This window comes from Thunnus thynnus, chromosome 21 (assembly GCF_963924715.1).
Source record: "Thunnus thynnus chromosome 21, fThuThy2.1, whole genome shotgun sequence".
NCBI lineage: Eukaryota > Metazoa > Chordata > Actinopteri > Scombriformes > Scombridae > Thunnus > Thunnus thynnus.
The window spans coordinates 10510435-10527692 of record NC_089537.1 but is presented as its reverse complement, the minus strand read 5'-3'; the positions used below and the strand labels follow the sequence as shown (position 1 = coordinate 10527692).

The window sequence follows — 17258 nt, the reverse complement described above, 5'->3', positions numbered from 1 at the left end:
TAAAATACAGACCAGCTGCTGCACTTGCTAAATAACAACTAGTTAATGGAAGGTAAACAGAAAGTTTAACTTAGTTTTAGACTGATACCTGCAGTATAAATCTTCATAGTAGTGATTTACAGCAGGTTAGCGTTTGTGAATATGAGGATTTAGCCCAAGAAGTAGCTAAAAGGTGAGTGATTTAGTTGTCTTATGATGATTATTTGAGGCTTTCCAGCTTTTTAATTAGCTTAGCTAACATACTATCCTTGTTTTTATTATGATACATTTTAATATTTTTAAAGTAGGCAAGGAAATAACATTAAACCATGCAGTTATATAAAATTTGTTTTTAAACTGAGAGTACTTTGGTACAAGAATTTTACTCTGGTTGCAATATATGACAATAAACTAACTATTGTCAACTAAATTAAATGCCACATACAGCAGCCACAAGCAAAAAGCACATTTTTATTGAGGAAGTGCAAAAGGTCCTGCCTAGGAAGTTGAGGAGATGGTGGCCCCAGGAGAGGAGAGCAGAACAACAACAGTGCTCCTTCCTAGTCCAACCCTGAGGCTGCAGTCTCAAGGGATAAGGACATCAAATGGGAGGAAGCTGGGAAAGCAGAATTCGCTCAGCTGTGACGTGAAGGAAGCTACAGGCAAGGTAGAGCTGTGGCTTTAGTTCATTATATGCTGACCTGCTGTGTGCACTTTCAGAGCTCTCATACTCTTGGTCTGTCTCTCTAGGCAATACACTCAAAGAGCAAGCAGCATGTGTTCACCCACGGCCTCCACCGCCTTCAACATTTCTCTTATGACAGCCCTGTGCGTTACATGATGTATTCTGAGTCCACAGCAGTATTCATTAGCCTCCACTCAGACAACACAGTCTGCCTCTACAAACTTGATGGCCACAAGCGGACTTCTTTACTCCACTCAACACGTTTCTCATTCATGGGCCTGACTGCTACAAAGGTGTCTGGCTGTCTGGTGGGCTGGGGCCCGGGGCCTGTTTTCACATTTCTGGATAAGGATTTACGGCCCCTGGAGGCTGCTCATGATGCTCTGGACACACGTATGTGTCAGGCTGCGGAGCACTCTACAGAGCTGGTGACCGCAGGTGTGGGGAACGTGTGTGTGTGGTCGGCGATGCTCATGAGGTGTAAGATGAAGATAACGGAGGGGCTGGAGAACAGAACTTTCACTCAGATGGCCTTGGCTGCCCCTCGATCTGACAGGCCCCACAGGGCCTTCGTTGTGAGTGGGCGAGTCGTGACGGTGGTCGACCTCAAAGCTGGGAAGGTTTTGGAGCACAAGAAGGATCTTTGCTCACGGTGTGTGTGGAGGGTGATACCTTTCAGATTGCGAGTGGTGGAATTTTTCAGCATTAATATTAACAAGTTGTGTTTTACAGGGATATCACTGCGATGGCGTACTGCTCTCACCTGGACTATTTGATCATTGCATCTCAAGAGCTGTCCATCAGAGTCTGGGGTCCAAACTGGGAGCTACGTGTGGCTTTTGTAGGACATAATGGTAAAAATACTCTATATATCAATCCACATTAATTCTCTCATTCTTAATAATCGGCCTCAATGTTGAATTTTTTTAAGCTTTCTGGGGTTTTTTTGTGTCCAGGTGTGGTGAACTCACTGTTCTACTGCTCTGAATTACACATGCTGCTATCAGCCTCTGTGGATTGCACGATCCGTTGCTGGGATTTGGAGGAGGGTGATGTGGTCGAGTGCGTACACACAGAACAGAAAACCCCTCCATTGTGCATTGGCGGCAGTAGAAAGGGAGATACCTTCTTCTCTTTCTCTCACCAGGGAGTGGACTTCTGGGCCATCAGAAGCTTGTACACCCTCCACTGCAAACTGGGAGGTGACAAAAGAGTCTCATTGAGACAAATCCTAGTCTCACCTTTCCCTCCTCCTTTCCCTACACGAGTCCTCTGTGTCAGTGGGGACAGTGATATCGCTCTGGTGGCTGCAGAAACAGGAGCAGTGTTAACTTCTTTCAAGGCAGAGCAGAGGATTTTGTGTGCTGACTACTGCCTGCACAAAGAGATTCTGTTGGCCCTGACTGAGGCAGGTACAGTGCTCCAGGCCAACACATTAACTAATCCAATCACTTTAATGCAAGAGTGGCATGGGAGAGGCCAGGGCCCCTGGCAGATGAGGGACCATGTGACAGAAAATGACGCCCAGAATCTGCCAATCCCTGGTCTGGCTTGCTGCCTGGCACTCTACAGTTATGTGGCTGAAACACAGGGAGCCCTTGAGGACTGGAGTAGTTTGCAGGAGAGAAGAGGATGCAGTCAGAGAAACAAGGCAGCTCTGGATGATGCCAAGAATAAGTGAGCTTCTTTTCAGTTCTCAGTATATCTCAGTAAGTAAATATTGCATAGTGCCAAATAATTTTTATGTCAGAAAATTTGATTGTATTTCTGTACTTGAGACAGGTTTTTGATAATGCTTGGCCAAAGTGGAGGCTGTGTGAGCGTTTTGAAACTGGATAATGGGAAGGTCTTGTACAGGACGCCAGCACACAGTGGCCAGAGAGTCACCGCACTGCAGGCGTACCCTGAGAATGGCTGCCTACTCTCCTCAGGTATCTTCCAGTGTAAATTCATGGCTTTTTTTTATGCTTGTCAGTGTTCATTTAACTTTACCCCAACACACACCCCCAAGGTGAAGACATGACAGTGGTAGTGTGGAGGGTGAACCCGTACGTCAAGGAGTGTCTCAGCATACAACTGAGCCTGCACTGTGGCCAACCTCAAATCTACCTGGCAGTGCTGGGGCCCCAGCTGGCCCTGACCTTTCAAGAGCCCAGCAGTGGCACCTACAGCCTGACGCACATCAACCTGCTCAACCAGAGACGGACTGATCACCCACCCAGGGAAGGACATTTAGACCACTTCACAGGTCACAGAGACAACTAACTGCAGTGTTTGTGTTCAATATTAACTGATTATATGCTGTGTGTTGTTTGCATGTGTGTGAGTGAATTTTTTGCGTGTTTTCTTGCAGGGCTGTGTGTGTGTCCTGATCTGGAGGTGTTTGTGTCCAGCAGTCTAGATGGGACAGTGCGTATCTGGAATGAGGAGAATCGCCTCATCAGGTTGGAGTTCATTAGATAGATAGATAGATAGATAGATAGATAGATAGATAGATAGTGCAAGTCAGGTGGACATTGCTAAGGTAGTAAGGTGCATGATAGTCCATGGATGTTAGAATTAAGTGTACATTGATACTTGAATAATTTACACAATGTACATACATATATAATAGACAATACTTTAAAGATGACAAAATATGAATCTGAAATATAACAGATTCATAATTTGATCATCTTTACCAGCTGTGTTGCTTTCTACTGCAGATAGTCTTTCAGGTCATGTCCAGTATAATGTCATATAGTATGTACACATAGTGTAAGTCTATTTTTGTGACCCCTCTAGGACATTCCAGCTGAATGCAGTGCCTGAGTGTGTGGCTTACAGTGGATTTAGAGGAGAAATGTTCCTGGCCATCGGAGGGGACCTGTACAGGATGAGCTGTGCAAATTTTCTTCCACACAACTACCAACAAATGGTGACTTACTCAGCTGGATGTGGTGGCTTGTCAGTTGGCTGTGTGGCTGATGGATGTATGGATGGTTGGGATGTTAATCGAAGCTGCAAAATGTAAACAAAATGTTCATTTTATATTCACAGATCCTTTACACCTACAATGCTGAGCCTATTCCTGACTTTCCTATCCTCAAGAAGTAAGTAAAATGAAGTAAGATTCATTCATATTACTTGCAAAGAATAACTCATAGTTGTGACCTAATAAGCTCTGAACAGTATCGATGCAAACAGAACTACTAGCAGAGCCAAAGATGAGGAAGAGGAAGCAATTGCCAGCAATCGATTAATGACTGAAGACGTGTGCAGACAGAAGGTGTGTGAAACAGCACATCAATGACACACTGAAAAATGTACCTAAACAGCTATGTGAAAATCTTTTCTCTTTTTTCTCGTTCCAGCAGGATGAAGGCTTAGTGACCTCAAACATGGACCTTACTGCTCTCCTACTAGGCACAGTAAAGTGCAAAAAAGAAAAGCCTGCCAGTACAAAGGAAACCAGGAGAGAGGCCTTTGATCACTACATGAAAATAATATATAGGTTGCCTGCCAATATTAAGGTTCCGTCTGCTCCTTAAACCCACTTTTCTTTTCAATAGTTTCAAGAATATGCAGACTTTTGGTAAATAAGCTTAATGATCAATTCACCATTGACCTTCCCTTTAATACACTGTGGCAGTTTGGAGCTTGCTACTATGACCATAAGCTCAGAGATCTTATAGGACACAAATTTTTGGATACACAACATTAATGTAAAAGCTTCTTTGTCCAAAAATCTGCACATATCTTAAAGGATGATCTGCAAATGTGCAATGTGCCTCAGCTTTCAGAAATCAGCTATTTTATATATGAATGTTTTGCACATTTTATTTGTCAGAGAAAGAGCCATATCATTCATGGTATGTTGCTATGTTTTCAGATTGAGTTGGAGGACACATTTGACCCAAATAAACTGTCATTTTATCCTGAACCATATGAGAAAAAGCCCTACAAACCCCCCAGCAAACCACCCAGCAGACCCCCCAGCAAACCCCCCAGCGAACCCCCTACATTAGAGAAGGTCGTCCGCCCTAAATTAAACATTCCAGTGAATGTGGAAAAGAAGAAGTGCGAGGTAAAGTGTGTTAGCATGATAAAGAAGACCGTGCTCCTGCACTCTGGGATATTCTAGACAGTTTGAAAAATGTGGTGTTATAAATCTCATTTCATGTTGTATTCTTGCTTTCCCTTATTACTTTGCATGTGAAGTCTTCTATTGTCTAGACAGAAGTATGTGAAGAATATACGTTTTGGTCTGTTTCTGCAACTGCAGGAAAAAATGGCTCCAGTAATAAACTCTAAACCAAAGACCCCGGTGAAAGTCAAGCCACAGCCTGTTATACTGGTTGACAAAGTTATCCCAGAGAAACCTGTCATAGTGGAGAAGGAGGAAGAGGTAAGATCATATATTGATTTAATTTCACATGAGACAAAAGAACACTTAATCTGTGTGTGCATCTATGTGTACATCTGCACTTTGCTGTAGCCTCAGGAGATCATTCCTCCAAAAGAGCAACCTAAACCCACCCTAAAACCTCCTACTCCACCTGCTCGTCCTGCTCCACCTGCTCGTCCTACTCCACCTGCTCACACCCCTGAGGTGCCGGCGTTCCTCAAACAGTTTACAGATGCAGGCTGGTTTAAAGACTTGTACCATGATAATAAGGTAGCCTACGGCAATTATATCTGCAATCCACCATTACACAAAGCGGTTAGGTTTGCTCTTGATATTTCTATATGTGTGTGTGTGTGTAGAGTATCCCAAGCAGCTTGTCTCCAGAGGATTTCTCCCTGCAACTTCTCCGGTATCTAAACACCTGCAGTGCTCCGTCCAAGATTAAGATTCTCGCTGCACTGCAGGCACTGCACAGCCAGGGTCTCATACCGAATACAGACAAGCTTTACCAAGACCTCATTGACTTGGTGCCCAAATTAGCGAGACCTAACATGGTATCGTATGCCCAAGACTTTCACTTTATTTTAAAAGATGCATTATTACAGTAGGTCGTAACCTATTTTTTCCTCATGTGTTTCAGTCAGCAGGGGAGCGGGCCACGCTTTATGAAATGTTGAATCTGTTGATGCGCCTGAAATCTGCCAACTACAATCTCATGATAAAACTTCTCACTCTCCTGGCCTATAAAAAACTGCGTCTCCGGTGAGTCCATCAATATCAAAATAACAACCAATCATGATACCAACACTTATATGTGTAACTGAAACTTTCTGGAAGTTTTTATCATCTTATTTTCTCATTAATAGGGAGACAATCCTGCGCATGCTGACAGCATTAGGTGTGGATGAGGCTGAGGAGTGGCTGTGGCCGGAGCTGGAGAGCTGGGACTCTGAGCTGCAGAAACAGTCTGACATCTGGAAGAGCCTCCATGGCAGAGCGGATTGTTGGCTGGAGTTATGGATCACCAAATACAAAGTAATCAAGACATGTTTCGTTTAACTCTTAATCGCTCTATCTTAATGTTTTGTTTTACATCTGAAAAAAACATATTCCCCATACATTTTCACCCTCTATTAAAGTACTTTTGGGTGTGACAAAAGAGCGGAACAGGTGTTGAAAACTGAGAGGTTCTCCCTCTGTCGATCAGCTCTCCCTGCTGTCTAATGTCCTTTACTGTGACCTTAACTCCTGTAAATAGGAGTACATGAGAGCTTGTCATAGACGGTGCTGTTGACTGGTTTGGGATTGCTACTGTAAGTGATTAACTGCTTTCCCTCTGGTCTCCTCTCTCACCATGTCACCAGGGACATAACAAGCATCTGTTCCTCAAGAGTACAGCAAAGTGTAAGCCGCCAGCGTTCACCGTTGTGGAAGTGCTGAATTACTTCTGCTCTGTCCAAAAAGAGGAGTACAAAAAGGCCCAATATGTCGCACCCACTGGTCAGAAAAACACAGTACTTTTGCCCTTGTATGACTGGTATGTAAAGTCTTATATAGAAGTTTCTTCCGTGTACATTAGATGCTACAAATCTTTTACTGTTGTGTCTATTTGTGTAGTAGCTCCCAACCAATCCTCCGTCTAGGAGAGACTTACAGCATGGCCAGGATACGCAGACCCCCGGGTAAGATTTCACTTCACTTCGGCAAAGACTACTAATTATATACCACTTGTGGAATAAATATATGTTTTATAAGGTCACATACATTTTGTCTTGCAGGTATAATTCTGCCTCCTCTGCGAAGTCGCCCCTTTCTCATGCACTTTCCAAATTTCATCTCTTTGCCGTTACCTCGAGTCACTCTGAGCCCATTTCACATCTCCTCAGACGAGGACTGGCTGAAGGCCTCACCTCACCGCTACTTCATTCAGCAGCAGTCTTATGTGGACTACTATAGATGATGCCTTTTACCTTCTGTAACATTCCCGTTAACACCAGATGAGCTCTAACAAACATTATATTAAAATGTTACTTTTGGCAATTAAAATGACTCTTTAAACTTTGCTGTAGGATTGATTTATTGTCTGAATCAGCATATAAATGCATTCATGTGGTACAAGAGTGATTTGGTACGTTCATTTCCTGATGCTGGTGATACGTAGGACTCATTAAAAAAGTTGAAAAATCATAATCCTTACCCTTTTTAAACACATATTGAAGAAATATAGCAGGACAAGTTTGTAAAATAAAGCAGCACAAACATGAATACATCATCAGTGAATGAAAAAACAAAATACAGTCAATAAGTACGCAAGTCAGAGGAACCTAAATATTTTGCAGTTACAATCATTTCCTATTTAAGGAAAATTATGCAAATATTTAGCAAACATTCACCATAAAGTCAGACACTCAAACATACGAGAACAATGGTTACTGTGCAGTACGCACGCAGTAGCTCATCAGATATTTGGATAATTACCTCGTATATAGAAAAGTAGGCAGACAGGGTGTAAACTTCCCAACTATCTTGCTGACCTGATTGTAAAGCATGAACTCATTTTTGGTACAAAATCAGCAGCGATTCATATGCACCAATTCCATTCATACGGTCGTCAAGTGAACATATTGATTGACCTTTTGATTAAAGTGTTGTATACCTGTATTATCTCTGCCAAGAAGTAAAGGTTATATCATCACCTCCTTCTGCCTGAGTGCGTGTGACCAATAAATCTTGAAAACTGCACATTCCCATATTCCACAAAGAAGAAACCTTATTTCACGCTCTGCTGTCAGCTCATTGAGCCGAACCTTGAAATCCATTTTCAAAATTAGCCTCTAAACCGTAAGTCATAAACACACAATATCGGCTGATCACATGCTCCCAACAAGAATAAACCCTTCAATTTGTTGATCCAATGACCTTTTCCCTAGTGCCACGGTAACAGGGATATTACGGAGCCTTGGCTGATGTCTGCATTGTAGATTGCTGTCTTGCTACTTTGTTCCATTTATATGTTTTTAACAGAAAAAAAGCATAAATAAATAATTCTTCGACATGAGACAGATGCTGATAAAGAAAAGGTAAAAATTGGATAAGTACTTTTAAAAGAATACACCATATTTAACATGACAATTTGATTGTCAGGCTAATGTACATTGCTCTGCTGTGTGTCCATGAGCAAATTCAAAAAGCACCTGTGTTATTGTCTTGGCCTCTGTTCTAGTCCAACAAGTCTTTATCATAATTGAGTAGGTCACACGTCAGGAAGAGGTCAGAGCGTCCGCTGTCTATCAGCACCTTGTTGAGTTGGCTGCTCGTCGCGTTGATGTCTGTGGCTTCATCCAGCGGCCAGTCTAGGAGTTGAGCACTGGAGGGAAGGTCAGGAAGGCCAGGCTGGTAGTCCTCCAGAGGGTTGGGATACAGCAAATGCCGGAGGGAGGGTATTCTTGTCGCTGTCCTCACCAGATCCAAGAGGCCAGCCAGGGAGAGCGGGTTCAGGGCAAAAGCTAAGCTCTTGAGGGCTGAGCATACCCCCAGTGAAGGCAGCAAGAGCCCCAGCAGGCCGTCAGTCAGGCCACAGCCACTCAAGGAGAGGTGCTGCAGGCTGCTAGAGGCCTGAGAGAGGAGGCGGCGAATAGAGGGCAGGGTGATTTCATCCAGACGGTTTTCACTTAGATCCAGCTGCTGCAGTGTGGAAGCATGATGGCTGCAGGACAGATAGGAGAAGTCGGCTGGACTCAGGCTCAAATAAGGAAGCTCCAGTATCTCTAGAGGCTGAGGCAGTGAACTGCGACAAAAGACAGAAGAAAAAGAAGAACATTTAAGTTTCAAGAGTTTTAAACGTGACATCTAATTGTTAGTGTTCTGTCATCAATCTCTGTCTTTCAGTATGACATGAAAAATGCCCATCACAATTTCCTAAAACCCAAGGTGGCGTCTCCAAATTTCTTGTTTTATATGACCTACAGTAATTTATAGGGATTTGCTTCAAAAATCAGAACCAGAAGAAAATAAATAAGTTACAACAGTTAATGTACTTCTTTATATACTTCCAAATAATATATTTGTGTAGTTTCAAATAAATTACTTCAGCTCTATTATTAACTCTATATTCCTACATCTAAAGTTGGACCAAAATAAAATGCTACACACTTATGAGCTTGTAGTCTAAGAATGGATTAAGTCAGATACTATTTTAAAAGAAAAAATAATATTTTAATGGTATATGAGTCAGGAAAAAAACACTCATGTAACAGGGATTCCATGCCATACCTGAGTAGCACACGCAGTTGTCCAGGTAAGCGCAGTGCAGTGAGACTGAGGCGTCGCAGTTGTTGCAGCTGCGTCAAACCCTGTGACAGGTCCCTCAGTGCCTCTTCTTGGCCAGGGTGGTCTCTGCGAAAATCCAAATTACAGTAGTGCAGGCGAAGGGAGTTCAGTGCAGGGAAGGTAGCGATCAGAGGCAGCAGCTCAGCCAAGCCAGCCACCCCAAGGCTGCTGTAGCGAACATCGACCCCCAGAAGACCCTGGCGTGGCAGAAGCTCTAGCAGGCTCCTGATGCTTGAAACTGAAATCTCCTCCACACGGAGGTACCTGCACTGAAGCTTGAGGGGTCCCATTGTGCTCAGAGCCACGCGAACGCGCTCCCATGAGCGAGCGTTGACAAAAAGATCAGCTCTCACATGCACAAACACATCGCCATCCATATCTTTTTCCTCACTATCCTTTCTGCTGGCTGCTACACCCATCACTGAGCTCCCTCTTTTCCTCTCTGTCTCCATCCTCCTCCTTACTCCCTTGATCAACTCCTCTTCACCCAGAACCCCTGATGATTGCATCCTCTCCCTCTCATTTATGACCAGCTCCATATTGTCTGTGTTTGCCTCTTCGCCATTTGGTTCCTTTCCCCATTTCCTCTGCCCCCTCTCTCTCTTCACATCCTTTTCTCTCTCCAGAGCTGAGAACCTTTTCCTCTCCCGCTCTCCTTCTCTCCTTTGTGCCCTCTGTGCTCCAGCCCTGGCCTGAACAACCATGGTGCAGAGAGCTACAGTCAGAGACCAGCCACCCATCGGGTCTCCCATCCCTCCCTCATCTCCTTGCAGTCCGCAGAGGTCCACAACTTGCAGTGCACACCTAGGAAAGAGGAAAAGGTCTGAGATGTAACAAAAACAGACTGAGAGCCCCAAGAACAAGGACCACCCTCCACCTCCACAGCTTCTTTCCCCAGGCAATAGCCATCTTTAACAAGAACAGCAAAAGTCTAATTCATATTGCGTATGCTGTGTAGATGTATATAGATTTGTTTTTATATATAGTATATTCTGTTAATACACACATAGTTTAATAATACTCAACCACACTGACTTCCTTGTACTTGCTGCTAATTCTGATTATTTAACGGAAACAAAATGATCCAAACACAAAAGATAGCTTAAACTACTCCTCACCTTTGATCCGAGAGTCCTCTGACAACTGCAAGTAACAAAGCCTGGATACAAAGTCGGTTTGGGGCTGTTTGCCCCTGTTTCCTCCGTCCTCCGACACGCAGGGTGCGTTCAGGCCATCTCTGAACCAGCTCGCCCACAGCCAGCGGTCTGCTGCCGGAGAAGGCGGCCTCCAGCAGCGGTCTGTACAGCTCCCTGGGTACCCACCTCAGCCAGGAGGGCGACGAGCTGTGGTCACTCACCACCTCCCTGGCACAAAGGCTCACCAAAGACAGCACCATTGAAGCTTTTAGCTGAAGACCCGAAGTGATGTTGCGTCTAACTTCTCTGTAAAATAACGAAACACATCTGATAGTTATTAGCTAGCTGAGATTAGCTTTACGATAGTAATTCGATGCGTTGTTGTAAAGCCCAAAAAAGAGTTTATCACACCATGTGATACGTACTTGGATTATTATTAACAGTAATAACCTATGCAGCGACGACTGGAAACCTTTCGCGGTTGAAATATTAAACGCTGGCACTTCATGTTAGCTATCTCTACAAACTGAGGAAGCTACTGCTGGTGCAGGAATGTTTACACTTTACACTGACGCATGCCCGTGACGTAGCACGTACTGGGGATTCGTCACGACTGTAGAATTTAAAGCATCGATTGGTTCTCTTGAAATCACTTAATTGAATATTAATCGGAATAAAACTTGGTCATTACCATTTATATTCAGTATACCCAATGAGGCGAGAAATACATTTCAAAATCCTACATAACATATATCTCACTAATGTTTGTGTTTTTGCTAATGTACGTGCTAACTGTAGTTTTTTGTAAAAAAATGAAAATGAATCACTCACTCATCTTTTCATCAATTATATCTTTGTTGCCAAATTTTGGTCAGATTTTAGTTGTCATTTCTATCATATGAAATGGAAAAAAAAAGGTGACGCTTGCACACTTACTCCAAGCCACAAAGGTTTAATGATGACACCGATCCTACCTGGATCTTCGTCAGGTCAGAATGGTTAAAAAAAAAAAAAAAGGGAGCACACCCATATTTATATATCATGTACACCAGTAGGCTGACAAGCTCTATGATGGCAGGTGTGGTTAACCATCTAAACCGCCCAGGGTGATGAACATCCCAAAACAATTAACTAATTAAGAGAGAGAGAGAGAGAGAGAGAGAGAGAGAGAGAGAGAGAGAGAGAGATTATTATATGTAATTTCTATATGTTATGTATTTTGAATGTAAGGAACCTAAAATTGATTTAATTGTTCATGCACATTTTTTATTGACAAATGTCGATTTTCAAAGACATTTACATTATTTTCTCTGTTCCCACATGATTTCACATATTTTTTGAACTCTCTAAAATTTCTTCAAAACAAAAAGAGTACATGTTCAATCAGTTATTATAATAATATTTTTGAAAACATAGAATTGCCTTTATTATCATTTTAATTCATAATGCTCAAACATTTGGACTGTGATGAAATGGAGTGTGTTATGATTTATAAAGTTTCAATAAAAATTAAGCAATAAAAAAACACTGGGTCCTCTGTGATCAAGAAAGACTGATCTAAATTATATCTTTTGTGGAGAGCTCAGAGAAACACTAGCACATTTATTTTGGGTCTTTGCCTTCATACAAAACAACTGTGGAGTAAATTATTACTTATTACTTTGGAAAAATGTATTGTTTGGATTCACTGAATATGACAGGAATGTCATATCATATCAAATCAAAAAAAATGTACGCAAAAAGCCAAACCTTTCAGAGTTGACTCTCCATATAAAACAACACATCTCTTCTATATCTGAATGTATGAACAAAAACACTCCTGTAAGCTTTACAAGATATTTATTTAACTATTTCTTTTTTCTTTTATTACAGCCTTTAGTCTCCCTCATGTGTTTATAGATGCCAGTTTTACACATAAGGTGCTGTTCTGCTGTATACTTGGCTCAATAGAGCTGTTATAATAAAAAATAAAATAAAATAAATTCCAATAAAGATTGGATGCTCTGTATTTGAAGTTTATTTTGGGTTATTTTATTCTCAATTTTATACTTTTTTTGGTATAAAACTTTTATTGGTCATTTTTTTTACACACAGTACTGCTCTGTAGATGGTCTGTAGATTCAGGGCTTTACAATACTGAACAACAAGCTCTAAATCCTTCCAAACGATGCATCTATTTAGGGAGGCGATACTAGGAAATGCTCTTATGCAAAAACGTGAACATGGAGTTCAACTTATCAGACATGTCAACGAGGAACTGTCACCACTGCCAAGTTTAGCAGAACGAACCTTAACCTACAGTAGATTTCAGCATGGTGACATGACAACATTAGGACTATGCTGACTATGCTGTTGAGAAAGAGGTATTCCCTTTGCTTAAGTAAATGTAGCAGTACCACTAAGTAAAAATACTACATTGCAAGTAAACATCCTGCATCAAAAAATGCAGAAGCATTACCAGCTAAATGTACTTTAAGTATCAAAAGTAAAAGTAGAAGAAAAACTTTGTAAGTTTGATATTATATCATTGATGGATTAATGTGTAAATAGTATAGTGAGTTGTTATAGCTTTGGTGGGTAGTTTAATCTATTATTATCTATAATAACATGTTTTTCAGTAAAGTAAGCACTAATCTGTGGATTTCATTAATCTTGTGTTTTCTCTTTCTGCAGAGTTGTCCAAAAATGTGTAAAAACTGAAAAATAGTTTGCTGGACCAATGATAAAAGAGGTCTGGAACAAACCACTGCATGGTGCTGCTGCTGGGGCCAAAGATATATCATAAGGTCTGTACGTCAGATTTATTTATCATAAAACATTCCATTTCATCAATGTTAATATATCATTAGGTCTGTACTTCAAAAACTTACCTTGAGTCACACTAGTGAACTTCTGTTTTATGGAGTAAACTGACTGCCACCGAGACAAACATGACAAACAAGATCTAACCAGTGTGATTTGTTGCAGCTTTACGTAGCATTTCTTCTTCAACAGACTGAAAAACAAATTGAGAAACCAAAAAGATGTGAGCATTAGCTTGAGTATCTGGGGGTGAAATGGGACAACTAGCACACCTACTACTTTAGTAGTACATGGACTAAGTGGAGAATAAATATGGGAATAGGCACGTACCCAAGAATGGTGTTCATCCTTCCAGTAGAGTTCAGTGACTGTAGAATCATTGCCAAGGCGCAATGAAGCTGTTCTGGTGGCACATGGTGGCCCAAAACCTTACTAAGACACTTTATGTTGGTTTTTCCTTCAATTTGTCACCCTTCTATACATTCTTCAGACAATAAATCAATCCTTCTGTACATCTGAGTTTACAGGGAGGACTTACAAGCAGGACTGAAATATGTTACATCAAAAGTACAAAATGTGGCTTGTTCTTAATGTATAGTTTCCTCAAACAAGTTTAAGTAGATATATCACTAGATGGCGCTAAAGGATCATGCAAGCTGACTGCACTCTGAAGCCCCTCTATCCTACCACATCCGCAAACAGTTCATTCTCTTTGTGTGATTGCTGCAGGTGCTATTACATTGTTCGAGCATATTTACATTTAAAATATTAAAATTTATAATGTCAGTCCATGGGAGGAATGATAGACCTCAATTGGAAAGTTGGAAACTCTTCGTAACTTAGAAACTCACGTGCCCAGACATATGTTGGCCTACAGACCCCGTTCAAACTTTAAAATGTTCAGCAACCTTTCAATATTCAAAGTTATGTACCTTCTGTACTTTTGGAGCAGTTTCCCTATGAGATTACAAGGTTGTGGGTTTGATTCCTGCTCCTGGTAAGACTGCTCTTTTTAAGAAAATGCAGACACAACAGAGACACACAGCTGGTTCCAATCAGCCGACTGAGATTCTCTCTCTCTTCCTTTTAACTGTAAGTACATTCAAACCTTCAGTGGCTTCAGGTTTCATACACAATACACACCCACACACACACACACACACACACACACACACATACACACACTTTTTGTCTGGACAATTTTCATGATAGAGGCTATTATGTGTCTTTTTAAACATTGTGTTAGAGGAGTCAGGTGGTCAATATTAAAACAATTTAAACCAAACAATTCAAACCATGATGAAGATAGATATGCACGTCACTCACTTGCTGCATACTGTTTTGAACATGGCTTTTATATAACCTCACCTGAAGGTGGCTCTACAATATCAAGAGAAAATGCAGCTTGCAGCAGTTGCATCTGGTATTTTAGTCAGATAGCAGCAATCACTTGCATTTCTTCAGAAAATACACATTCTAGTTCATCCTAGTTCTTTGTCAAATATAACAGACAAGACAGATGTTTGTAATTACATAACAGGAAGCAGGTGTTAAATGCTTTTGTCATCCAGCAGGTCGATGAACTGCAAGTTTGTAGGTTATTATATTCTTCGTTTGTTTGCCTATTATTCCTACCAATCTCCATTTGACTTTTTCTTATTGCATGTTTGCTATAGCGTCTTTCTACTTTGTGAGCTGTTACTGATATTAAAATACTTGCTAATTATATAAGCCAAGCAGCTACTGGTTCAGATGAAGCTGTGAAACAAAAACAATCCATCATCATGCCTGACCTTAGAAGCATTTTTGTTTGGGACTGTTGAGTCTGATTATGATGATGATGATGATGAATACTGTTAATAACTAGATTCATATCACGCAAGAAATTTAAATTGTGTGCTGCTTGCTCAGGCTTTAAATTTATGTCATAGCAGTAATTGATGCTTTGTGTGTGAATGTAATCACTTTCCATTATTTAGAGAAGCTGAAGGACTCATTTCAAAGAGGGCACAGGTGTACACTGATTTTAATACACGAACACAGACACACAATGCTTTTACTTGATTTAGTGCTGCAATCCTGTCAGATGACCTGCAGAGATCTTGGTCCATCTCATTACTTGTCTTTCATATAAACTTTCCAACATCATATTATAACACTTTATGAGATGTAAGCAGGGGCAGGAGCAAATCCTCCTGTTTTGATGGTGTCATGGTCTCTGCTGTATTATCCCAATTTTTCTTCAATCAAGACTATTGTTGCAGTGGTACCATAATTTTCAAGAATTCAAAAGATTTTAAGAGGAAGGAGAAAACTACCAGACTGGTATTCATGCATGTTTACCCTAATACATTAAGTGTAAATGCCATAAAAAAACAGTAAATTATTTTTTATTATCTGCATTTTTACAGTCCAACTGTTGTAAAATAAAAATTAAAAAAAATATAAAATATTGCTAGAATGTAAAAATGTATAAAACAAATGCATAAATCTGCACAAAAAATGAAAAACATTAAAGAAATACCTTAAAATTATCTAATTTAAATAAAGGCTTGTTTTATACAGTATTCTTTTGTAAATTCATAGAATTATCCAATTTATCCTTAAGACTGCCACATCAAAGCACATCCATTAATGGTATCTTGAGAGCTTTAGGCATTAATTGTATGTGATTATCTAATCTATTTCCAGTAAATTCCTGGTAAATATTGGTTTTATACTGTACAAAAAAATAGCATCATACAAAAATGGCTTACAAAAACATAATTTTAATAATCATTACCTTATATAAACATTATTTGAAAGTAATTGCAAGCAACTATCCAATGTATCTACAGACTTTTCCAATTAATGTATGAGATTTACTGTATATAAAAAGTATTTGGCAGTAATTACAAGCAACTATCCAATATATCCATCTAACAGTTTTCTTCAGAGGGATATTTTTTATATATTGTGTGTACACTGCCATCATTCTTCAGAACATGCCACTTATAGAGGCTATTTGAGGCTAAAGAGAGCTATTGTAGTTAGGTCTTGATGCACAGCATATTGGTGTTGGGGCTACATATCAAAATCAAATGGTGATAAAATGTGTGTTTGTTGTATCCTATGTTCCATCCTGGTTGTGGAGACTGAAAGATCTCTTAAGGGTTGACATTATGTCCCTTGTCTGTTTGTAATTATGTAGACATGAATAAATCACAGGTGTTGGTATAGTAGTCTGCCAACTCCTAGCAGTAGAGTAGGACTTGTATTTAGCTTAGCAGTTATTTGAAGAGGGGTTAACAGAGGGGCCAACCATGCCTGTTTAAGCACTGTAGGAGCCTTTCAACCAGGCTGAACATGAACCCTCACTGCATGGCAAGACAACCCACAAGCAAGGGCTCTTCTAAGTATAGTTGGATCAATCAATACAATAATTGTTACAGATTGTACACAGTTGATATACCTTCAAAAATATGTATTCATACAGTTAAAGCCCAACTGCGGGACTTTTGTCTCCCCCTTCTGGCAATGAGAGTAATTACAAAAACGGTCGACATGGCTTACATAGGCTCTGCTGCAGACTACTCCGTCGCTACTGTTGTGGCTATAAAACCGAGGATAATTTTTTTTTGAGCAAAATTTTTTTCAAAATGTTTTCCAATTTACTCATCTGTCCACTTTTCTTTGTTCTTATTGTAGCAAAGCTTAAAAATGGAAGAAAAACTAAAGCATATAAACATAGCACAAAAAGTAAGGAAAGTAGTAACCTTTCATATCTGAAACAGAAAATGTACCTGTATACTAGGCTTGGGCGATGTCCACAGAATTGGCATATGATGATGTCCACAGTGAAACATTGCGATGGACGATGATATCGCATGGGATAAATTACTGCATTTTGCTGTCATTTATGGTTGTGCTAAGTTTCTCTCCTCTCTGTTTCACCACAGGC

The 17258-nt window shown here is 40.5% G+C and overlaps 2 protein-coding genes across 9 annotated transcripts; one reads left to right on the top strand and one right to left on the bottom strand.

Moving 5' to 3' along the window:
• Nucleotides 1–413: 413 nt before the first annotated feature.
• On the top strand, nt 414–7113 carry wdr97 (WD repeat domain 97). Of its 7 annotated transcripts, none has more exons than XM_067577903.1 (20): nt 414–646; nt 730–1316; nt 1397–1518; nt 1621–2341; nt 2447–2595; nt 2676–2912; nt 3018–3108; nt 3449–3581; nt 3704–3756; nt 3851–3932; nt 4021–4176; nt 4536–4730; nt 4929–5051; nt 5142–5321; nt 5411–5605; nt 5692–5813; nt 5918–6086; nt 6416–6588; nt 6669–6733; nt 6830–7113. In XM_067577903.1, the coding sequence occupies exons 1-20, from the start codon at nt 494–496 to the stop codon at nt 7009–7011; spliced, it is 3888 nt and encodes a 1295-aa protein (XP_067434004.1). In that variant the 5' UTR covers nt 414–493; the 3' UTR covers nt 7012–7113. The 7 variants fall into 7 exon arrangements, with proteins under 7 accessions (XP_067434004.1, XP_067434003.1, XP_067434001.1 ...); XM_067577902.1 differs by having other exon boundaries at nt 4018–4176; XM_067577900.1 differs by having other exon boundaries at nt 3836–3932.
• Nucleotides 7111–11098, bottom strand: si:ch73-174h16.4 (leucine-rich repeat-containing protein 14). Of its 2 annotated transcripts, none has more exons than XM_067577906.1 (4): nt 10942–11098; nt 10499–10822; nt 9324–10184; nt 7111–8838 (listed from the first exon to the last, which is right to left on the bottom strand). In XM_067577906.1, the coding sequence occupies exons 2-4, from the start codon at nt 10774–10776 to the stop codon at nt 8271–8273; spliced, it is 1707 nt and encodes a 568-aa protein (XP_067434007.1). In that variant the 5' UTR covers nt 10777–10822; nt 10942–11098; the 3' UTR covers nt 7111–8270. The 2 variants fall into 2 exon arrangements, with proteins under 2 accessions (XP_067434007.1, XP_067434008.1); XM_067577907.1 differs by having other exon boundaries at nt 10967–11098.
• Between the last annotated feature and the right edge of the window lie 6160 nt (nt 11099–17258).